The 24,144-nt window shown below is 41.6% G+C and overlaps 1 protein-coding gene across 1 annotated transcript in view; it reads left to right on the top strand.

Moving 5' to 3' along the window:
• The window catches only part of CYFIP1 (cytoplasmic FMR1 interacting protein 1), a 78,422-nt gene extending 55,581 nt beyond the window's left edge, over positions 1-22,841 (top strand). Inside the window, exons 24-31 of the mRNA XM_059820471.1 lie at positions 4,925-5,068; positions 6,648-6,738; positions 14,461-14,591; positions 16,905-16,977; positions 18,144-18,238; positions 19,388-19,626; positions 20,554-20,701; positions 21,182-22,841. Of these exons, the coding sequence (XP_059676454.1) occupies positions 4,925-5,068; positions 6,648-6,738; positions 14,461-14,591; positions 16,905-16,977; positions 18,144-18,238; positions 19,388-19,626; positions 20,554-20,701; positions 21,182-21,346 (1,086 nt within the window). The 3' untranslated portion in view covers positions 21,347-22,841. The remainder of the gene's footprint in view (positions 1-4,924; positions 5,069-6,647; positions 6,739-14,460; positions 14,592-16,904; positions 16,978-18,143; positions 18,239-19,387; positions 19,627-20,553; positions 20,702-21,181) is intronic.
• Positions 22,842-24,144: the final 1,303 nt, after the last annotated feature.

The following is a 24,144-nucleotide window of genomic DNA, read 5'->3' as shown; positions in this document are numbered from 1 at the left end:
CTCAAGCTAGGCTTAGTTGGTGAAGTACAGCTTTCACTATAGGATACCCTTTGGATAGATAGTGTTTTTTAAAAAAATAATTAATACTCTTTTCTGTGCTATGTGATTGTATGTAATTCCATAGCCTGTCTGCCTTGAACTAATACTCCTCCTCATAATAAAATTAACATTAGAAAACCTGCCAGTATTTTGAGATTCTGAGTTTGTGTTACCACTGTAAATAGTGTAAAGAAAACATCTTTTTTCTGCAATTTTCTGAATGCTTCTGTTAAGGATATCTTCCTTTCAGGACAAAAAGTTGGCTTCTGCCTTGGTAGACTTTTCATTAAAATCGTTATTTTATAGCAAAACAAACCTTAATAACAGCCAGTGGATATTTTCATTCGTTGGGTGGGGGTTATTTTATTTTACAGTTGTGAGGGTAACTTTTTCAAAAGAGCCCACTTTGGAAATTTAATCTGATTCTCGTGTAGTTTAATACTCAGCTTCTAGTGGCACTCATGTGAAAGTTTTCTTCACTGTGAAAGTTTCTTGCTTTTTTATGGACATAAATTCCCATCACAGTAACACTGTATTTCATTGTTTATGACTTCATTATAAAAATTAATTTTTTTTTAATGGTCAGGTTTCAGATGTTAAGTCTTCTAGCTAAATAACAATATACTATTGAAAATTTTGCTGATCAAGAAAGCTCATAACATTTGCTCATAACATTCTGAAATTATTCTGTAATACTTTTATTGTATTTTATACTAGATAGGAGGCTGGCAAAATATATATTATTTTAACGGGATCTTGATTGTTACATTACATTAATAGTAAGAATTCTGTGACTGTTTATGTATGAAAATCGTTGCTCAAGGCTTTTGGATTATACTTACTGGGAAGTGGGAAGAAAATGATGTAAAATCTTAGATATGACTGATCTGGGTAGACGCTGCCTTTCTATTCATGTGGTAAGTGCACCCTTTTTGATACAGCAGTAATATAAAGGTATTGAGTTTGTCATCGAATAAACTTATTAGACACATTTTGTCATCTACCTAATAATTTCATCCTCAGCGTTTTCTAAGTTGAATGTTAGGATTTTAATTAAACAACAATAATACTGTTTTTTTAATTATTACAAAACATCAGTTATTAGAAGATATATAATTACTGGCATGTAAATATTTGGGAAACCCATTTGATGTTTTATAGATTATAAAGGCAGTACTTACTGTCACTTCCTGATGGAAATTTCAGACCACAATTTTCATACGGTGATGCTGCTGCAAAACTGACATAAACGCTAAATTTTCTGTATCCTTTTTCACATGAGTTATTTCCTGCCTGATCTCTGCTTTCCAGTTTGTTTTTTCTTCCCCTCAGATTCCCTGGACTGAATTCTTATTGCTTGGTGCTTTCAGTTTTTTTCTCAGATGCTGCTGGTGGCATGGTTTCTTTGTCTTTTCCACTGAAATTCATGCAAGAGCACATCTTGTCTAAAGATGCCGTTGCCTTGCTTTTCAAAGAGTATACAGGAGAAAAAAATAATGTCTTATTCCCCTTCTCCTGCTTGCCTCCCCTTGGACAGTGTACTGCCTGAACATCCCTGTTATATGCTCTTGTGCCCGTACCAGTGATGCTGTGAGTGATTAATGTTAGCACTTAGATGACATCAGCAACTAGCAACTCTCTCTCTCTCTCTCTCTCTCTCTCTGCTTTTTTAATTTAATTTAAGTAGGGGAAGGAGCAAGCACAGCTTAAAAAAACCCCAGAGCTCCCTCTCTCTTTCCTTCCCTTCCTCCCGCTCAGCTTTGTTAGTGGCTTCTTCCCTAAGCATTTAATGCTTTTATGTATCATGGGGGGAAGCAGCGGTGGTGTGTGATGGTGTTTTCTAAATCCCTTGTCACAGTTTATAAAGCTCCGCTAATCCAGCGTTTACAGGTGGACCATTTTAGGTACTTCCCCATGAGGGTTACATTAAAGAAAGATCTATTTTTAGATTGGCTGGCTGCTTCTTGTTATGTATTGGTGAGTTTTTAAATACTGAAATCATGTTTTTAGGGCTTGCTTTTCTATGACAAATTTCTGCTGTGTGAAGAGGAGTTCCCTCCCCTTAACCTCACAGCAGTAAAATGCTTTAAATTACTGGAGTAAAATTCTCCTTGCGCTATAGCCGAAATAGATAGTTTGGACACGTTTATTCTGGAGACCTTCCTGACTGGAAACATCAAAAGCCAAAGATGAAATCTCACCTTTTAGGGACAACTGTATGAATGTTCAGTGTATTGGGACATTCATCTACACATATTTTCTTAAGGTTTTACCAGTTCTCTCCCCCGTCGATGCCCCAGACTCCTTTTGTGGAAGCAGAGAGCCACACAAACGCACACGTTGTACTAGAGGGATGCAGCTTTAGGCTGTCCACCTGCTGGGGTGTGTTGGAGTTCAGCCTTTTAGCCAGCTCCGATCTAATAGCAGGACTATGCCGTGTATTAGGAATCTAATAATTACCCAAGTGTTTGTTTTAGTTTGCATTCACAGAAAAGATGGCTGAAACACCCCTCCTCCAGAAAATCAGCACAAGCCCACAGTCCTTAGGACAGAGGTTCCCAGACTGACGGACGGGTGCAGCCGGGGGACCCTCCAGAGCAGGCTGACCTGCAGCAGGTTGCTCAGGGACGTGTCCGGTCGGGTCTCGAACATCTCTGAGGACAGAGACTCCACATCCTCTCTGTTCAACCACCCTCACAGTAGTTAAGTTTTTTCTTATGTTTAAATGGGATTGTGCCCATTGCCCCGTGTCCTGTCACTGGGCGCTGCTGAGCAGAGTTGGCCCTATCACCTTTACTCCCCCGATCAGTTACTTACGCATGTGGATGTGATCCCCCTGAGCCTTCTCTTCTCCAGGCTGAACAGTCCCAGCTCTCTCAGCCTTTCCTCGTAGGAAAGATGCTCCAGTCCCTTAATCATCTTTGAGGCCCACTGCTGGACTCTCCCATACATGTCTACATCTCTCCATCTCTCTGCTGTACTGGGGAGCCCATCACTGGACCGAGTACTCCAGGTGTGTCTCGCCCGTGCTGAGTAGAGGGGACGGATCAACTCTCTTGACCTGCTGGCAGTGCTCTGCCTGATGCAGCCCCGCTGGCTGTTGGATGCCTTTGCCGCAACGACATACTGCTGGCTCGTGGTCAGCTTCTTGTTCACCAGGACCCTCAGGAAAAACAAAAAAACCCCAAAACCCACCTTCTGCAGGTCAGGCTGTCTTGCTGTATAGTTTCTTCACACAGATGGAGACAGAAGTTTAGGCATGTAAGAAATATAACTAAACCTTTAAGTAAATTTCAGTACTGGCAACTTCTTCAGTTTTCACATTGCAGAAATAAATTGTTGGTTGTAACTTTCTGGGGTTGTTGAAGCATGATAAAATTTATGTCGTTTTCTATGTGTGTGTGTTTTAATAACATATGCAAAGTTTCTTACTTAGGTCAGGAGTTGCCTGGTTCAGAAAGTTGGATTTGGATCTCTTGTTCGTTCTTGTTATGACCTAGATGGTCTCTCTGAGCCTGTGCTTTCGTGTATTTCTTTCATAACACAACAATTTTTGACCCATGAGGGTGTGGGAAGTATGTCTAAGGCATCCACAAAAGGTGGCCAAGAAGTGTTAACCTGTTGCCAAATTTGCAGTTGCTATATGTCAATCTAGAATCCAATTTTTAAATTTCTAAGTCCACAGTTCGAAACATGTTGGAAACGGGTGTTTATATAGAGATTTACAACATGAATAAAAATGTGTATCTTCTATCCTGATCTCTTCTAAAGAGGATTTCTAAGTCCTTTTCTTTTATGAGACTAAAATCCTTCAAGAGCTTGGTAGAATTTCATGACTTGAATTCCGAGGAGTTTCTTTGTGCAGTGCCGTGTGTTACAGTATCTGGTACTGATTTGCACGGTTAATTGGGGCAGGGTCAGCATTGGATGGGAAAGGTCAATGTTCTTTCTGGATTCTGGTGAAGGAAAATTTTCTGTTACAGCTGATGTGTGTGGAGTTGAAAGTCTAACGGTATGCTGTCTTTCATGCATGTGTTAGAGAGAATGAAAATTGTAGAAAAGAAAAGGAAACACAACAGAACCTTCTGCAAGATTCCCTTTTAAAATTAAATTTCAGGATATTAGAACAACCCACTTACAGAAGCGGAGGATGTTAAGTTAGCTAACTCCCCTTTGATCCGCGGCTTCAGCAAACAGTTTCTAAATCCCTACTCAGCATCAGTCTGTACAGTTGTGTTCACTTTGAAGAAATAGTCGTTAATATGGCAAAGCACCTGACCCTATTTATAGAATTCTGGAAGAATTTCCATGAGGTTACATCCCAGACTTAGATTTGCTTTGATCTTGTGTACAGCTAAGGGATTTGAAAAACAGAGATACTTATTAGTGAGTTCCAGAGAGCAGTAGCTGCAGAAGGCTGCTTTTTGTAGTTGAGTATTCAGAGAATTAAAACACCTATTATGAACTGAAAATTGAAGTAACTTCTTTCAAGATGTTTTGTCCATACAATGGATGATATAGGAATAGCAGCTGTGCTTTAAATTCAGGGATCTGAACATTGGCATTGACTACTCTATCCTTTTATACCTGTGTAAATAGAAAAATACGAAAGAGAAAATGTTCATGGCTTTATAAATGGTAAGTGGAAGATGCCTGGTGGGGGGAAAAAAAAGTGTTTACAAGTTTTTCTTGCTAATACAGAGATTTTGGTTAGAGTTCCTGCTTTACAGAAGGGAAGCTTTGTATTTTAACTTCCTGGAGGTAGAGTGAGATACAAAGTTATTATTTTATTTTTGATATGCTTTAAAATGCTGTTTAAATGAGATTATTATAAAGATGCAGTCGGCTGAAATTGTCATTATTTATCTCTGTTCTCTCGTTTTAGGCGTTGAATCTGGCATATTCCAGCATCTACAGCAACTACAGGAATTTTGTTGGTCCCCCTCACTTTAAAGTCATCTGTAGACTTCTTGGGTATCAGGGTATTGCTGTGGTGATGGAGGAGCTGCTGAAAGTTGTCAAGAGCCTGGTATGCCAATTGTCTTTCATTTTCTGCTATTCCAGATGGCTTCTGGTAGGAAATTTGTAAGTCAAGAAAAACAAAGTGAAAGTAAGATCTCAGGTAAAACTAATTAAAACGTTACTTCCATTGAAGTTCAGTATAAGCTGTGTTTGAGAGTACTCAATGTCTTGTGAAAGCAATAGATGATGTGCCTTGGTAGACTGAGCAGTGTTTTGAAAACCTTGGATTCTGAATTGGAGATGAATTTAATTTGTGGAGGCCTATGCTGTTAGGTCCTGCGTAGGCTCTGGAACAGTATGAATGTTTCAGATTAGTTGATTTCAACTTAAAGATTGTACTGCAGATTCACTTCCTCAGTATTATTTGAGAACAGCTGGAGTGTGCTTTCTGGCTTGCATAACTTCAGGGCTTTCATTAATAACATCATTGACAGATGACGCCTTAATAACAAGGAAGGTTTAATCTCTGTGCTTGATCTACCAATGGATCGCATCAAGCCTATTTAGAAGAGTGCTCAGACCAGATGTTGAAGAAGTTATCCATACAGCCTGGGTGTCTTGTATTGGAAAGAGCCTTTTCTGTAACTAGGAGGAGGTTGAGGGGCTGGCTGTTCACTGTATTGTTCGTATCTGTGTATACAGCCATAATGCATTGCAGGTAAGTGTAAGCCAAAGAAATGGTCTTTTCCTCCCTGTCCCTGTTGCCTGTAAGGAGCGTGCTGCCAAAATTATCCAACTATACTGGGGGATAGCTGTAGTTTTCATAATCTTACTTCAGACACTTGACACATTCGGCAGTTTGTTTACAGTAATTCCCACAATGTTCTAAGTATGTTTTTGGTGTTCTAGAAAGGCTGGAGCCTGCTTGAAGGGGTACTATGGTCTAATCTTCAGGAAAAGAGGAAAACACAGATATTTTTTTGTGTTTTGGTGTCGAGTGTTGGTTTGTTGTTTCGGAGGGATTTTTTTGTGTTATTTATTTAAGTGGTAAATCGTCCCAATTCCTTAAAGGTAGCATTTAATGCTTGGGCATTTATAAAGAAGGTTAAAAGGCCTGGGGGGAGGTATTCTGCTGATGCCTGATGCAGATGCTCAGATCTAGGGAAACAGGTTTGAGATAGGTGTCTAGTGGGAGGAAGGCAGACTGACTGTAGGCTGGGACTGTGACTTAACTAGTATGTCCGCAATAGCCAGTTTGAGCTGTTACAGGCATGCCTAATGCTACGGATTTTTCTGTTGTTGCTTTTGAAAGCATTCAAATGTAACTTTTTTTTTTTTTTACCAAAAATCTAAAAGTTGCTTAGGCAATAGAGATAGTCTGCAAGAGAACATGATTTCCTATTTTTTACCTTCCTGGCCTTAGCTGTTGTGCCACTCCTCCTGCAGCAAAAGGTGGCTAATGCCGTATGAAGGAAAGTGCAACTGTATTACTTTGAAAAAGTTGCCTTTTTGAAGATGATGACTGACAGAATTAAATGCAAGATTTCTAGAGCTTGTTCAATTCATGTGTAGTTTGAATGCAATTTGATGCAAAGTTTCTTAGTTCAAGAACACTGACGTGTTTACACACATCTGTTTTCTCTTAGTTACAAGGGACGATTCTTCAGTATGTCAAGACCCTAATGGAAGTGATGCCTAAGATCTGTAGGTTACCAAGACATGAGTATGGTTCTCCAGGTTAGTTCGTTTGGTGTTACCATAGTAGCCTTAATAAGATGATACTAATCACTGTCTTCTGGATCATGTGTACCTCTCTCTTTCACCCCCTCTCTTCTCTCTCCCAATAATCAGCACTTAGTCTTTTTTTTTCGTAACAAGAATCATTGACTGCTGGGCTTTCTGAAAGTACTGAATAAAGTTTTAAGACTTTGATGTTAAGGGAAAAGAAAAGGATAACAGTCTGTATATAGACAGCCTTATGACATAATTGATCTTGAGCTGGGATGTTCACAATAGTTTCTATTTATAGTCTTTCTCATAAGTGGATTGAGCTTTTCCCTCTGCAAGTTAGCCCCTCACATTTGTTCTGTTTAAATGTCTAATTTAGATAACCCTGATTCTCTGGAAAAGCTTCTATGCCCTCTTCCTTTGCCCTTATCAAATGTAAGATAAAAGGAGTGCTACTGCTCAGAGGCAAACTGGTCCTGCCAGAATAGTTATGTCTGAGGGTTGTGTGGGGTGCATCTTAGCCACTTAACAGGAGGTGTGACAGTTGCAGAAGAAGAAATGACTTTGAAAGCTGCTTGCCACTATGGAGAAATAATTGGCTAATTAGTATTTATCACATTGTTCACTGAAATTCTGAAACTGCTTCCCCCCCCTTCAAAATATTCCTCCTCCTCAACTTCTAATTAACACAAATTAATCCTTCCATGTGCCACCCACCTCCTAAGTATATCTTTATTTTTTCAGAGTTGCTCAGGTTTATTAAATACCACTCCAACTGGAATGAGGTTGGGTTTTTTCTGCTTCCCACAGCTTGCTTGACGCTCATTACCAATGTTAAACGAAATCAAGGACTTACTAAGTGTTTCCGTCCTGTTTTTCTCCCTGGAGCGTAGAAATGGATGAATCATTAGCAGATGAATTATACTGCCAATGGTAGTTAGCAGTATAAAAATAATCTATCTGAGGTTTTTAGCCACTCATTAAGGTCTGACCGCACACGCAGTAGGTATTCTCAAATATAGATTATGCATCACCAGGGTCTGCGATGCTACAGGTGACATTGGGAAGCTCATAGTCTCTTGCCAGAAATACTCACCTGTAAGGACTAAGTATTTGGCGGGAGATGCCCAGGGACTTAAGCAGAAACTTTATCTTGCAGTTGAAAGGCAATCTATCCTATAGGAAAGGCGAAACTTTTCTTGTGCAATGTTAGCCTTCACAGGCTTGATTAAAACATTTTAAAATCCTTCATCACTTTCCTGTTTTGTAGAGATCACAAACTGCTCTGACCTCATATTTACTTTTGCAAAAGAAATCCCGTATGTTTAGATGCCTTCTGTACCGAGAGATCAGAGTAACTCTTGGTGCTACGATGGAAGATCACAGCAACTAGATTTGGAGTGGATCTCAAAAACCAGCCTGATTCTGTGCTCCTTCACTGTCCCTGTTCCTAACAGGTTTTGTCTTGACGTGTATTTTTCCTGTTCTGAACTATTTCTAGCAGTGGATACTTAATAACTTCCTGGAGAGTCTCTTTTAAGAAATAGCAGAGACAGCCTTTATAGCACTGTCATGCCACCTCTCCCTTTCCTTTCGAAGACGCTAGACAGAAAATGCGTGTGGAAGCTCAGGGCACCTCCATCCCTCTCACATCACTGAGGAATTGTCTTGCGCTCTCTGTTGCCTCTTCATCGTGGAGCTGTCTGCCCTTGGAGCCGCTCTGACTGATAAAGGGAAATGTTCTCTGCGATATAGACATGCTGTAGATTTTAGCCCTCATCTGGGATCTGAGAGGAACTGCCCCATTGTAGAAGGGCAGGCTCAAACCGTGCTTGGTTTAAATCCCTGTCCTTTCCTTTCTGTGCTAAATATTCCTCTGTAGCAGTCTTTGCCACGCCTTATTGACTTGGTTTGCCACAGAAAATGCAAGCTAATACATGCCAACTGTTGTTTGTTCCCTCCTCTGCCTCCAAAAGCTTCCTACAGAAGTTCGTAGTTGTAGTAGTAAGTCTGAGTGTTATGGAGCGTGTCTGTATGCTGCTTCTATTCTTTCATAACAAGTTATTTCTTTATAATTGGCACTACCTACACATAGAGACCAAAACTGTGATTCTGATCTACAGATTAAATATGTAGATTCTCGTCTGTCTCGATGTAACATGCATTTATCAATTCAGAATTAATTTCCTGAGTCCATTCTTCATACGCAAAGCAATTTAAGTATGCTCAGTAAGTAAGCCTCTAGCTATTTTATGCGCTTCAGACTTTGCATTTGGAGAGCTTTGTTTGGACTCTGTTGATCGCAATTCCTTGAGCCCTGCATCATCAGCCCTCTAGACTTGTGGATTTCAGTGATTTATTCCTGCTAAAAGGAGCAGGGTACAGACAGTGGCATCAGAGTTGTTCAGGGCTCCTGTTTGCCAATGGGTTTGTTTCCATAGAAACAGTCTAAAGCAATGGGGATCTTGCTCATCTTGTAGTCATAAAAATATTTGTCTAAAAATACATTAAGCATAAGGATTTTTAAAGGGACCTTTTAAAGTCACTAAAGCTTTTAAAGGAATATTGGCCTATAAGAGTTTAACTTTGAAATTTCATCTTGGAGGTAACATTTTCTTCTGCTGTTTTTCTGGTATTTGAATATGGCATTCCTGCTTTGGATAAATGAGTGTTTCATGTCCTGCCACTCTGAAGCATCATTGGACACGATGAGGATAGTAGTTCGTCAGCTCTGCTGTGAGATGAGGCTTAGATTTTTGTCACTGGTATATCACCCCTCCAAAAGAAAGTTTTTAAAAAAACCCGACGAGCTTAGCAAGGTAGAAACTTGGTGACAAAGAAGCCTAATTGTGTATTTTTTCTTAAGTATAGTATTTCCATGTTTCTTCTTTAAAAAAAAAAAAAAAAAAAAAAAGGAAACAAAATGCCCAAAGGTGGTGCAGGGCAAAACACTCATTACACCAGGCCATGATCTCTTGAAATCCCATGTGTTCGCACAGCAGTTTGGGGAAGCCTCCCAGTGCCCCGTGCTGCCAGCTGCTGTGTTCCTGCCTCTCCCTGGGCTGATTGCCCTGCTGGCAACACCTTCTGAGCTGCTTCAGCACAGCAACCTGACAAAAACCAGTCTTCCAACCCTCCTTTTTCTGGAATATTTTGTGTCAGGGTCTAATAGGAACTGGAGCTAACCTGGGCTGGGAAGTGTGGTGGAGGGCAGTAGTGGCTAGAGGCTTCTGGGGAAGCATTGCTTGGGGCACAGCAGGAGGGCTGGTAAAGCTTCCCGTTATCCCAGGTTTTTGATCAAACTTGGATGAGTAGGAGGGTAAGTTAATTTCTTGGTGGGGGTGTGATGGCTTGAGTCCTCGCGGGGAAGAATATGAAGGGAATTTATTTATAGTTTTGGGGTTTTTTTGGAACCTGTCCATCGGAGAAAGATTTGGGAGGGAATCACAGACTATTTGAAAGAATTTGTGGGCAACCCAAATCACCTAGATGATTGCGAAAGGGCAGTAAGGACTGATTAGATATGCAGAGCAATACGATGTTTCTTTCTAGCAAAATAAACACAGTGCACAGGCCCCGTGATGGTAGTTCCTGGATACATGTATATGCTTAAACCTTACAAACATTTCTATTGAAAGGAATGGCATGACTGCTGATAGGCAGAGTTAATGATGTCTCTTGTGAGGCACAGAAGTGTTTGTAGCTAGCATTTGAAGGTCTGTATGAAAGTGGACAAAAGCTAAAGGTCATTATAGCACCCAGTTTCTTGGGAGCAGTTTTGCTGTTGCAGATTAGCAGATTTTACTTGACAATAGTGAAGTCAGTACTCTGCAGAAAATAATCCATAACACAACTAGACCAGGAGTTATATTCAAGGTCTAGTTTGTTGTTAGTCAGCAATTCAGTTTTAGAATTAATAGCCAATTTTTGTCCTAATCTTTTAGGTATCAGAATTGTTACAAGCTCTGGAACATGTCTGATTTGAGTCTGTAGGTGCGAACTGAGATTGTCTTATAGAAAACGAAAGGTGACCGAAGTGAAGAAATCCAACCAGCTTTGTGTTGCATGTGTTGATTTGGTCTGACTTCCTAAATTAATTAGTGTACAGACTGCACAGCTGAAACTTGGCATCTGCTGTTTGAGTGCTATTGAGATAGGATTTTGAAAGCAGAGATGGAATCTAATCCTTTACTAATCTTCTGTACTTTAGTGGATCTGTTACATATCAACAGCCTTTGTTTTTGTTGAGATCTGTGTAAATCAGAAACTAGGATTATAAGATCGATTATTATGACACCTAACATCATCCCATCTGCAGGAATAGAGGGGTTTAGTTAAAATTGCTTTCTTGGAGAGAAGGAGCAAAAAGCCTTGATTCATTTGCCTTGCAAAATCCTATGTATATATAACTAATTCAGTAACTTATGAATTGCACCCACAAATAAAATCAGGGGAAAGAGGAAGGTTGTGTGCAGTTAAGTGAAATTAACTTTCCTAAGACACGTTCTTTTTCCAGGGCTTCAGTGTGCATGCATAGTTTTTCATAAAAATACAGTTCTGTCTACTGCATAGTATAAAGAGCTGTAATCGGGAATGCCATTGCGCAAACATTAATGAACTCTGTAATGTGGAGTGACTATAAAAGACAATCTGTCATTTTATGGTATGAACCTCAAGCCTCTTTGACTTCTGCTATCCTGCTGCTTTTGGGTGGACTTACTGTCTTGCTTTGGTTTCAGTCGCACCTTCAGTATGAGCTCCTTGTTGCAGGTGACAGACCTCTGTGCTGCTCCTGGTTTCTCTCTGTGCCATCCTGCTCCTTTATATTTGCTGTAGATGACATGGGTTATTCTCAGGATTTCACTTCAGAGTATAACATTGGTAAAATTTTCTCGACGTTGTTCCGGGCATTGAACTCTTTTCTGAAACTCCCCACAAAATCCACAGGCTGCGCGGGGGATTGAGAGAGTCTGACACCCCCACACCTCCCCTGCCTTTCCATCCCCTTCATGACCAATGGTGGTAGCAGAATCGTCCTTGCTGCTCTGTTCAGCTTCTATTTCTCACCAAATTGCTCCCCGCTCGCCATACAAGATAAAGGGAAAAACATCCCCACCTCTGTCCTTGTCAATATCCTACTTGCTCGGGTGGTGCTTTCTCGCCATGGTAACTATGTGGAGAAGTCTGCAGTTACTCACTGTGTTTCGGGGAGTCTTCCAGCCCTTCTTTTGGTTCACCATCGATCTCTGCCTACATGCCATGGATATTAAGACCAGAAACACTGGTAGATATTCTAGTTTGATTTCTTCTATGGCACAGATCTAAGTCCAGGATAACACAATGGACTTTTGCTTCCAGAAGGGCATCCAGTCTTGGTATGAAGAAAGTATTTGACTTGACTTCTAGCAGTTGATCCTTCGAAGATGTTTCTTGCTAGGCATGGAAGCCCTTTCATCAACAGAGAAAAACACAAAGGAAATACTAGGGCATATAACTAAAACACACAGTAGACTTGTGGTAAAGCTTGCTTCAGTGCCCTCAATCTCCATTTTTTTCCTAGCATCAAAATTTTTTTGAGAAAAATTTTCTGCTCTATCAATCTGCCTTTTCAAACTCATCTTTAAAATAGGAATCCCAGTATTCAGCACTGCAGCATCTCATTGCCATGGTGGGCAGATCTGTTTAAACAACAAACACAAGTGCTCACTGCTGCTCAAACACCTGGGAATTGCAATTGGCCTTTATACCGCAGTGTTGAATGTACACCAACAGCCTTTTGTGGAGCTTTTTCATTACATGGTCCCTGTGTTATGGGAAGGGGGGATTTGGTGATGTGCTGGCATGACTTCTTTGCTTTTTAGCTAGATTTAAATGTGTTTTCCTTTGAATAAATCAAGCTCAGCAAGCACTCATTACATCTCATGTTACCTCCATTAGTTTTTCAGCTCTGCTTTTCCACTGAGTCACTAAACTACTCAACTTAGGTCTGAAATTTATCTCCACTGAACGTGTGTGGGAACACTCATTTACTGCAAATTTTCTATTGACAAACAGAACATCTCGGAGATGTAACAGAGCCAGCCCTGCATCCCCTTGCTATGCACTTTATTGATGTTTCGTGTTACTAATTTTAATGATGCGATGCTTTCTGTAGAAGTGTGTGGGTTAGCTGTACAGCTTCCTTCACTGTATGTTTCAAATTCAGCAGAGGAATTTGAAGGGATTTCCTTGGCATAGATACGTTCCAGGCTGTATTTTATGTTTGTGTGCTCCCCTCTCAGCCATTGCCTTGCTGGGTAAATACCGAAGTCTAATCTCCTGCATGGGAAGCGTTCGTCAGTGGCACCCAAGGAACACATGGGAAGGTGGCGGGGGGCATCTGTGCTCTCTTTACTTGTCTCCTGTCAATTGCTTTAGATGTGATTGGGTGGAGTTTTAACTGTGTGACTTGATTCAGTGTAATGGAAATGAACTGCCATATGTAGCACGGAATTCAAAAGCTTTGCACGATGTCTTTTCTTCTGTCATCAGTCGAGGTTTTTGGTGGCTTTTTAAAAGGACCAGGCTTGTGCAGATAAATGGAAAAATGCTGATAAAAAATAACTTGCAAAAAGCTGGAGAGCTGTCTGACCTACTGCAGTTCTCTGCTCTTCCTCGCCTATCCTGCACATCGCTTTACCCTCTGCGGTGCTGACCAGATCGGGTCTCTGCAGAAGCTGCCAAGCCTGGGGTCTCCTGGGCTTGTCTCTAACCAAGGGACTGTGCAACCTTGCTGGGACTGGGGGGGAAGGAGCTGGAAATCCACCAGCGTGTTAAGTGTCACTGTTGTTTGGGAGAGGTTTGGTGGAAAAGACATATGTTATGTAAATGATGTGATTTTTAAAATCATAATTTAGCTGTTTTTTAACAGCTTTTGGCAAAACTTTCACGGAAACAATGTTCTGACTGTGCTTATCAGCAGGATCTGATGTACCCTTGCCAGCAGAGCTTGACTTGTGATTTCTGTATTTAATTGTTTTGTGAGGTTGCAGATCTTCTCTGGCTGGCTGTGGCATTGTCAGAGTCGTAGCCTGACACCACCCCTGTTCCCTGTATTTTTAGTGCTCTGCTCCTTGCTGGCTCTGTCGTCCTTGAAAATAACAGCTGTGAATTGAACGTGTCGAGTGGTGCGGCAGGTTTGGAACAGAGGCTGGAACAAGACTAATAGCAGACGAGAGCCCTAGTCTCTCTTCCTGCTCCTGAAAATTATTTTCTTACCTCTTACACTGGCTCCCTTTTCTAGGAGTGAGAAGCTAGGCACTCCATTTTGCATGATTTATCCAGTTAAAAAGGTCAGCACACCACCGGCTTAGCACTTCGTAACCACTGATTTTTAATGTATTTAAATACGTCTCCTTTCAATTTCCTCTAGGCTGCACGTCTGGAGATAAAAAAAACTCTCATGTGCTGATACAGGGGGAGAGAACTCTAAACCTGCACCCGTGGTTAGTTGTGCTCTGATACAGTGTATTTATGCACACTCACTGCAACCTTTGAATAGGCAAATTGGTTAGAAAATTGGAGTGCTTTTGAGGCAGAAAGAAAAATTTACTCCTGATCCGCATGACTCTTACCCACATGACCAGAATCTTTTGTCTGCTTTCCCAAGGTAACAGGTGTGCCTGTGTGATCATCACTAGATTTTGTTCTGGCTCCTGAGATCTAATTTTTTTACTTCTCTTTTGATTTCAGGTATCTTGGAGTTTTTCCACCATCAGTTGAAGGACATCGTTGAATATGCAGAACTGAAGACTGTCTGCTTCCAGAATTTGCGGGAAGTGGGAAATGCCGTCCTGTTTTGCCTCCTTATTGAACAGAGTCTGGTAGGTGCCTGCTGTGGTAGTTGAAAATCCATCTGTCTCTCAAAATGTGCTCTCAAATTTTTTTACTAATGTCATAAATAACAAGTTTGAAATCTGCAAGTTTGCTATTGCTGATGGGTAGAAACAGTTCCTTGCTCTGATCTCTTACAGTCTTGCAGGGGCTTTCATGTCTCCGAGATAGCAGGGATGCCTGAGTTTGCTGGGTGAGAGACATTGCCTCATGTATGGTATCTGAGGATCAAATATTATGACCTTCATCATAAATTGTGATCAAATATAGTATTCCTGCAGTCAGTCACAGGGTGGCTACTCTCTTTATGTCGATGAGTTGTGCATCTGGTACTGTTATTTTCTTTCCCTGCTTGTCATTCCTTTAGTCATTTGAAACACCGCAAAGTTAACATGGACTTCTTGGACATCCTTCTTGCTGCTAGGATGGCTGATAGTGGTACGCACTCTGCCAGGCATTCATCTGTCCTTGTTGGAACGAAGCTGTGAAACATGTCCAGTCTTCCAGCTGCTTCCGATATGCCTAGCCTCTACCTTTCAGCACGCCGCACTGCCCGCTGCTGAGGGCACGGTGCTACAATTGCTCTTTATCCTTACCTCTCTTTTTCTTTTCCCACTCTTTCACATCATGCAATCCGCTGTTCAGACAAAATGGCCAGATGTGCAATTTCTTCGTCTTCATGCTTTTGGGTGCTTACAGAGGGAAAGGTGGGCATTGCCTATGGGCCAGAAAAGCAACAGGTGTGCTGTCTTCCCTTTCTTTATCTCCATTATGCCTTTGAGACTTGGGTGGGGAGTGTCCCCTGCCTGTGCGTACAGGGTGCTCTGCCCATGCTGTGAAAGCACGCGCTGCCGCTGAGACTGGGCTGCCCATCACATAGAGATCTTTGCTGACTGCAAACCAGACACGTCATTTCCTCGGCAAGCTGGCTGAGGGCCTGCCGCTGCACAAAAATAAATCCTCCCGTAAGACTCCTCTCTAGGGTGTATTGAAGCTGTTGATGTTAGATAAGGTAACAAAGACATGCTGTTCCTCAGAGTACTGTTCATGGTGTTAGAGGATCCCTCCCATGTGGTGGAGAGTAATCGAAGGGCCAGGTGGCAAGCAGCGAACCCGTATTCAGTAATGGGATAGCTGAAACAAAATGAGAAACTGTATTACTTTGGATTCAGGCTAACAGGGTACGTGGTGAAAGGCCAGGCAGGTGAGCACCCTCACTGCTTGAGGTTGTACCGAAGTGACACCAGTGCTGGAAGTACCTTCTTTGGGACTTTCTAGGAATACACCCTTGTTTGCTGCCCCTCCTCTTGGTTTATGCCCTCAGTGGTGCCCCAATGTCCTGTCATGAATTCTTGTATTTTTCCATTGTGGTTATCTATCATAACTTAACTAGACTTTACCCTGGTGCAAAACATAGGTCTGTAGTGCATCTCTGCTAGTGGGTGATCTTGTTAGTCTTGACTGCCTAGCACATGCATTTTCATGGTGTTGACATAGAATTACAGAATCATTTAGGCTGGAAAAGACCCTTAAGAGCATCAAGTCCAACTGTAAGGAACTAGATGTGGGAAAGGTGTTTTAACTCCAGTACCCTGGCCTTGCTGAGGGTATGGCTGATGAACATCTCTTCTAATACTGGCTCTGAGGGATTACAAATGTGTAGAGGCTCTGCTCCAGAAATGAGGAGAGGGGCATAGCAAAGTCATGTGTCTGCTTCTGGTCATCTCTGCATTTTCTCTGCACATATGGCAGCCAAGAACCAGGAGACATCTGTCTGACTTCTCCCCGTCCCTAAAGATGTAAAATACTTCCTGAGAGGTGGTTCAGTGTTGCTGTTGTGTGTCTCAGCTCGCCTGGCGGGGGACATGGGCCCGCCACGACAGATAACGAACGGGTTGTGGGAACAGTGTTGGTAAAAATAACCAAGCAGTGAGTCATCTTCTTCACCGCTTTGTTTGTCTGCGCAGGAGCCGTCTGCCACTTTCACACAGAAATTACTCATTCTGCATTAGTCTTTTTAATAAATACGCTGTCCTTTACAAACTGCCAGCTGAAGTTTGGAGGAGAGCTGCTGGAGTTTATTTGGGAATCCGAGGTAACCTGGTGAAATCAAATCGTCTTTGGGAGCGATCCCATGAGGAGAGCAAGGGCTCAGAGCGGCTCCATGCGCTGGCGGCGGAGACTGGCTGCCCTCTGGTGTTTCTGCCACAGTGTCGGCGTGCTTTTGGAAGCCCGTTTTGGGGATCTGATGTGGTGTGGGGATTCTTCGGTCCTAAATGCTTCTCGTTTCCTTTTTGTTCCAGTCCCTAGAGGAGGTGTGTGACCTGTTGCACGCGGCCCCGTTCCAAAATATCCTGCCCAGAGTTCACGTCAAAGGTATTGGCTAAGTGAAAACCCCTTCCTTGGGTAATGCTTTCCACTTGTCTTGCCTGCTGCTGTGGTTGTGGTGACTGTCCCTAGCCATCCTTTACAACACCGCTGTTAATTACGGGACAGAGGTAACAGATTCAGGTCTGTTTGCCTGGCTGAAAAATACGTGCTTCTTAGCAAGGCTCAGTGCAAATTACAAGAGGGAGAGGAGGAATGTCATGACAGGGAAAAGCGGGCAGTATTACCCCTCTATGTGACTATGGTGAGAGGCTTTTCCGAAGGTGCTGTTTATCTTATATGATTGTCAGTTAAATGGGGTAGGCTTGATCATACAGGGTATTGGAAGTCTGTCAACAGAGTAAGTAAATACAAGTGGTCCCTGGTCCCAGGAGACTTCTCACATGCCTTTTTACTAAACTGGGCATGCACTGGTGAGTGTTTGCAGGATTGATTCCTCTGGTATCTGCTTTCCTCATCCTTCATCATCAGAAATTGAGCTTTTTTTTTCCCCTCACGCTTCTTTTCTTTTTGTGTTGCTCCTCTGTCTCCTTTCCGTTTCTCGCTGCCAGAGCAGCTGATTTGTTTTGCTCGGCGAAATCCCATCAGCTAAAAATCTTGGAGAATATTTCCAGACTCACCGTAGCTACTTGCATCTCTGCATAAAACTAACCAGACCATTGTAAAAACAGTATTTTCCCATTTGCTGGAGAACGTTTCCTACTTGCCAGTGATGAGGGGGTGCCAACTGCTTTTTTAAGCCTTGTTATACACAGAATTCCACCCTCATTATACCCCACCTTCTGGAGTCAAGCATTTTATGTATGATAAGGACAATTTAGTTGGCTTAGTACAAGTGGGAGTCAAATATGTTAGCAGCAGCAGTATAACAGAGCCTTATATTTGGTCTTCAATTTAGTTAATTAAATGCATTCTACTACAAATTCCTTGGTTTCTTTTTGTTTGCACATACAATTCAACATTTTAAAATTTATATTTTTCTAAAAGCACACTGAGGATTAACCAACTATTTAGACCTATAAAAATAACTTACCCAGTTTCTACTGTAGTGAATAAAGGTTGTGTAAAAATAAGAATTTTCTTGCTTTACTTCAATTTATAAAACCAAGTCAGCTACCAATTAAATGAATCAGTGCTCTTTTTTTTCCTTTCAGAGGGTGAAAGACTTGATGCTAAAATGAAGAGACTAGAATCAAAATATGCTCCACTACATTTGGTTCCTCTCATTGAAAGACTAGGAACACCCCAGGTAATCTCTCTCATCTGTGTCGGAGGCAATTCAAGAAATTTCTGAGTACTAGAAAGCCCGTCCTTTCACACATGCCAATAGCTGTGTCAGAACTTCAACCTGCACATCCACCTTGTTCACATAACGGGATTTTTTTTTTCAGATCCATGGAGTTGGAAAAGCTGTTAAAGCTCAGAAGTTTAAAACATTTGAGACTGGGGAGGAATTGACATGTTTTGGGGAGAATGCCGAGTTGTATGTATGTTGCTATGTGATCCCCTCTCAGTATAAGGGCCAGCCTGGGAGGTCCTACTGCCAATTCCACCAAAAGCAATCAGTTTTCTTGTGCACATATATATATATTTTAAAACAATTTATTCCTCTCTCAGCCAGATGATTAGAAACTCTTGGAAGATGGGCTGAGTTGAGCTTTCCTGGAAACACAATGACTAAAGAGAACATTCCTGAACTGCCTTTGCAGCTTCAGCACTATTTTCCTTTCTCTCGGTGTGAGCGGTACATTAATTCCCTGCTATAAACTTAGCAGTTTACAAGTGATTGAGATGTGAATAGTAGAAACTAAGAGCGGAGTGCTCTGAAGCAGGCTTCAGACTGCTTTTATCATCACATGTGCTGCAGCTCGGTAGGTGCTGTTGCGCTGTAGGAGAGAGCTCTCAATGTGATGGCACAAGCTGGGACAAGCCCTAACCGCATTGCCATTTATGGGTTTTGTCTGAGCCTGTTTATGCTGTCTTTGGAGCTTTCCCATCTCTAACAGCAGCAGCCGAGGGGGATGTGCAGAAGAGCGCAGGCAGGAGCTGCAGCAGAGCGCTGAACTCCGGTTTTGCTTTCTGCCTCTATTCAGGCAAAGAATTCTTTAAACTTCCCTGGGACTAGTCCAGGATTAGCATTACTGGAGATAGCGTTACTTACTTTCAGGTTTGTCTGCTTGAAAAGGCTGTTAACAATTTTCTCTGCATGTTTTTTCTACTGAACCGAACCCCAGGTTAGTGGCCTCTGACCTCACTTGAAGTCAGGAGAAGTATCTCCTAGAATAAACCAAGTGAAACTGAAAAACATGTTGTTGTTGTTTTGGGGTTTTTTTAAATGCAGTCTTGTGGTCAGGTGGCTTTTACCAGGATTGTGCACTTTTTTTTCTCTCCACCTTAGCAAATAGCAATCGCAAGGGAGGGGGACTTGCTGACCAAAGAACGCCTCTGCTGCGGCCTGTCCATGTTTGAGGTTATCCTGACGAGGATCCGCTCCTTCCTGGACGATCCCATCTGGCGCGGGCCCCTGCCCAGCAATGGGGTGATGCACGTGGACGAGTGCGTGGAATTCCATCGCCTCTGGAGCGCAATGCAGTTTGTCTACTGCATCCCCGTGGGAACGCACGAGTTCACTGTGGAGTACGTACTGCCAGCTGCCAGCGGTCCACCTGCGGGCAACAGTGCTTTGCTTGTCCTCCCTGGAGCTGGCAGGGGGGCCTAGAATGGAGGCGTTTGTTTGCCTGCCTGCAAGAGCTTAGTGCGAAAACAAGGGAAAGTGCTGCGATCACTGGGAGGGGCTCATAATCCATGAACACAGATATTATTGTATCTTTAACAAAAATAACCCTCTATTTTAAGTATTGCCACTGTATAATGAATGATCCCATGACAAACAGGCCCTAGCACGCCTCTTTCAATAGTAGTCAGACCCCTGCAGACGCTGAACTTAAATAAAATAGCTGAACATTGGTGCATGTATTTCTAACAAGTGTTTTCTTCTCTGAATTAAGAGCAAAAATGAGCATTTGGAAGTTAATGTGATTAACATGAGGTAACAAGGAACTGTTGTTCTTCGTTTCGTTAATTTTTATGATCTCCTTACTTATAATATCCTTTAATATATCCTTACTTTGAAAAACTGTGGAGCTGTAACGTGCTTTTCACTGAGCAATGATGGAGGCAACAGCATAGGACATTTGCTTTCTTTCTTGCCTGCAGCCCAAAGGAGCAGAGTGGTGTTGGATTCCCACTTTGTTTTCTTTCAAAGTGTTGTTTCCTTTGAAAATGAAATGTAATGCTGCTGAGTGTAATGGGGACTAAATGTTTTTGGAGTAACTCTACATTGTGTAAAATCGTGGGGGTGGGCTTCTGTCTTTTTTGTTAAGCATCCCTTTGCACCGCTTGTGGTATCTGGAAAGAGACCTTAATATACCAGATCTTTTGCAGCATTTTCTAGATTAGTGTCTAACATATTCATTATTTAGTGTAATGGCCGATTACCAAGCATTTCCTGTGGATATGTTTCTGAAGATTTAGGTGAAACGTGCTTTATGTGTTCTGTTTCAGGCAGTGCTTTGGAGACGGCTTGCACTGGGCTGGCTGTATGATCATCGTGCTTTTGGGACAGCAGCGTCGTTTTGATGTGTTGGATTTCTGCTACCACCTATTGAAAGTCCAAAAGCATGATGGCAAAGACGAGGTTATAAAGAATGTGGTGAGTTGAAAACATCTGTTCTGTATTCACTGCAGTAATGAAGACAACAGTAAATCAGAGCTGTTTGTACTCGGATGCAGCGTAGATGTAGCAATCGCTTTTTAGAATGAAATGCTAAAAATGAGGGCACCAGGGTTTTTAGGAACAAAAGATTAAGGCACTTGTACTAGAGTTTGAAGACTGGTCGATGCGAATTCTTATTTCCTGGCTATATGGGATTTTCTTAATGCTTCTCATTTCATATGCATGCATTCAGATTATGACAAGGCTGCTGTAAATTGCTCTTTTTTGTACAAAAAGCAGCACTGTCAAAAAACAGAATGCGCTTTAGATTTTCACTGGATTAGCAGTGGAAGGGAAACATTCATGACATTGCTGGGAGAGGTGAGGTATTTGCACAAAAGCATTTGCTGCTTTTGTGTCTAAGGCTTTTTATCTCCAGAGCTAATTCATGTGTGTCTGGTTTTTTGACGTTTGCAGCCTTTGAAGAAAATGGTTGAGAGGATTCGCAAGTTCCAGATTCTGAATGATGAAATAATTGCTATTTTGGACAAGTATTTGAAGTCCGGCGATGGAGAGAGCACACCCGTGGAACATGTGCGCTGCTTCCAGCCACCGATTCATCAGTCCCTTGCCAGCAACTAGACTTCCCACCTAACAATACGTTTTGCACCCATTTAGGCTAGAAGTATGAGAAAGGAAAAAAAAAAAAAAAAAACAACAAAACCCACAAAACACACCAACAGTTTTAAGGAATACTCTCATCTCTATTTTTCAGTATGCCTGTGCCATTTGAGTGGTGCACTGTCCTCCTCAGTCTTCAAGCACAATAACTGTATACAATCTACTTATTTTTCTAGACTGAAATTTTATACACTTTGATTAAAAACCTGTGACTGTAAAAGATTTTTGAAATCTCTTTGAATTCCTGTACTGAGGTGGCCATTTTAGACTGGGCTGGCATAATTTCCCCCTGAAGCTATAATAATAATAGCTGTGGAGGATAAGAAACTATGTTCTGTAGAAAAAAATTTTTAGAAATCAATTACTAATTGTTTGTATTAGAGCATTAATTGCTTAATTAGCCTTTATTAAAAAAACAAACAAGAAACTGTTGGTGCTTCGTGAATAATTTTTCTAGTCAGTTGATTAATTTTCCTCTTTGCAAAACTATTCTCAGAGATCAGTAATTATGGAAATGAAGGCTAATTAAGGTGATCGTTTCAAAGTTAACATGGAGGTGACCAATAGTATTCTGATCTTTTTAAAAGGCAGTAGTTTTGATTGATTAGAATGGGGACTGTTTACTTTTTCCTAATGAGAGCTTCTAACACAATTTGTGTTATGTTTGGTACCTGTGTACCAAAATATATGTTTACAAGCGATAAGAAATTCTTGTTTACAAGAATCTTGAATACAGTGATCAGGTGTAATCTATCCCAGTACATAAGCTCTAATGATGTTAATCATGATTTACTTACGGAAAGTATTTGTTTAATTACACTTACTGTATTATGCAAAGACTGCATCAGTAAAATTGTTCGTACAACTTTGCAACTGTAAAACTTGACTTTCAAAGCAACCTATTCAGCCAAAAGTAGTAACACTTCCTTGCTTACTGCAGGGTCCTAACGGAGCTTTTCAGTGGTGTTGGAGGGTAGTCAGTCAGCTGTTGGGATCAACCCAAAACTATTTTCCCAGAACAAATGTCAGTTAGGATGGCTGGAACAGACACAGACGGATAATTTCACATTTTACCCAGGATACAGATTGCTGGAGACATTAATTGGTTTATGTTTCTAACGCACAGTGTGAAACCAAGAACACATCCCTTTGAGAACCCAGTTTTCTCTCTTCCCTCTTGCCAGTTCAAGGTTAGGTTACAGCACATCTTTTTTTCTGCTCAGCTCTTTTCAGATGTTACACAGCAACGGAATCGTGTAGAAATGAGCTTCTGACAGAGGAGGTAAGCAGGAGATGAGGAATGTGTAGATACTGGGGTAGCAGGGAACTGGATTTTGAGGAAAGAAATTAGCTGAAATTCCTCAGCAAAACAGAGGACAGAGATTTGCCAGGCAGTCTGTAAGCAAATTTCCAGTACCAGAGGTTTTCCCAGGACATTGGTGCTCGAGAGCTGCCATTCCAGAGTGGTCTCTGTTGTGCTAGGAGTGCACACGAGGCTGCCCGGCGTGGGGGAGACACAAGTAGGAAACGTGTTTTGTTGCGCCAGCTCATTGCAGGATTTCTTCTACAAGATGCTTAACACGCAGTTTTCTTTAGGAAACATTTTTTTTTGTCCTTCACAGCACTCCGCAAAGAAGACTTCTAGCCAACCAGACATTTATTTCCTTGTGCTTCAGGCTTCAATTAAGGAAATTAACAACTTTCTTAATTTGTTGAGATAATCATTGGTTTAGGGATAAGTCTCACATACTTGAGGCTTTGGCTCGGCACTGTGGTGCAGAAATGTTTAATTAATAAAGCCTGATTATTTTTTTTTGTTTAAGAAATATTTTAAAATAACTGATCATGGTATGAGTAAAGCAAGTTATAATTCTTACCAGTTAATTGGCAGCAGCAAGCAAATTGGTCTCTAACATCTTAAAACTACTAGCGTTAATACAGATCTCAAGATCTTTTTTTCTTTTCTCTTCGGTTAGTATGGGTTTAAGATAATTCAGACATTAGTCCTATGAGATGTTTGTTTCACATTTTTAAAGGTAGCTTACTATTTTTTTCATTTTCAGCAAGATATTAGACTTTAAGTGACTTAAAACCTCTTCACGTGGTATAACTGCTTCTCCTACCTAGAAGGAAAAGTCAAGCAAGGTGCACAAAAGGCGTTAACTTTGTTTAAAATTCTCTCTCATCAAAAATAGGGGGTCTGGAGGCCAGAACACAAAGTAACCGACTCCACAGTATCAACCTGTAACCTGCTCTTTGGTTAGGCTGGTGCTTTGCTACTACCTGTGGTAGCCAGTTCAGTGACTCCTTGGCAGTTTGACATCTTCCTTGCCCCTCCCATTACAGTCCTCTCTGTTGCGTAAGTGTTAGAGGGACCTGTTTCCCTGACTGAGTGCTGTGGACATTATGTCCTGTAAAATTAGGTAGAAGTTCAAATCACAGAATCACTAAGGTTGGAAAAGACCTGTAAGATCATCAAGTCCAACCATCAACCAGCAAACACCACCATGCCCACTAAACCATGTCCCACAATGCCACGTCCATGTGTTCCCTGAACACCTCCAGTGAGGGTGACTCCACCACCTCCCTGGGCAGCCTGATCCAGTGTTTCACCACTCTCTCAGTAAAGAATTTTTTCCTAATATCCAGCCTGAACCTCCCCTGGCACCATTCTTCAACCAGAATTTAAAGAACCTTTTCTTGCTTGACACCTTGGCCCCTCCTGCATGTATGACATGTAGCAGAGAAAGACAGCAGAG

The sequence above is a fragment of the Gavia stellata genome, chromosome 1 (assembly GCF_030936135.1).
Source record: "Gavia stellata isolate bGavSte3 chromosome 1, bGavSte3.hap2, whole genome shotgun sequence".
NCBI classification, from domain to species: Eukaryota; Metazoa; Chordata; class Aves; order Gaviiformes; family Gaviidae; genus Gavia; species Gavia stellata.
The sequence above is the reverse complement of the archived record's forward strand: the minus strand, read 5'-3'. Positions and strand labels throughout refer to the sequence as shown.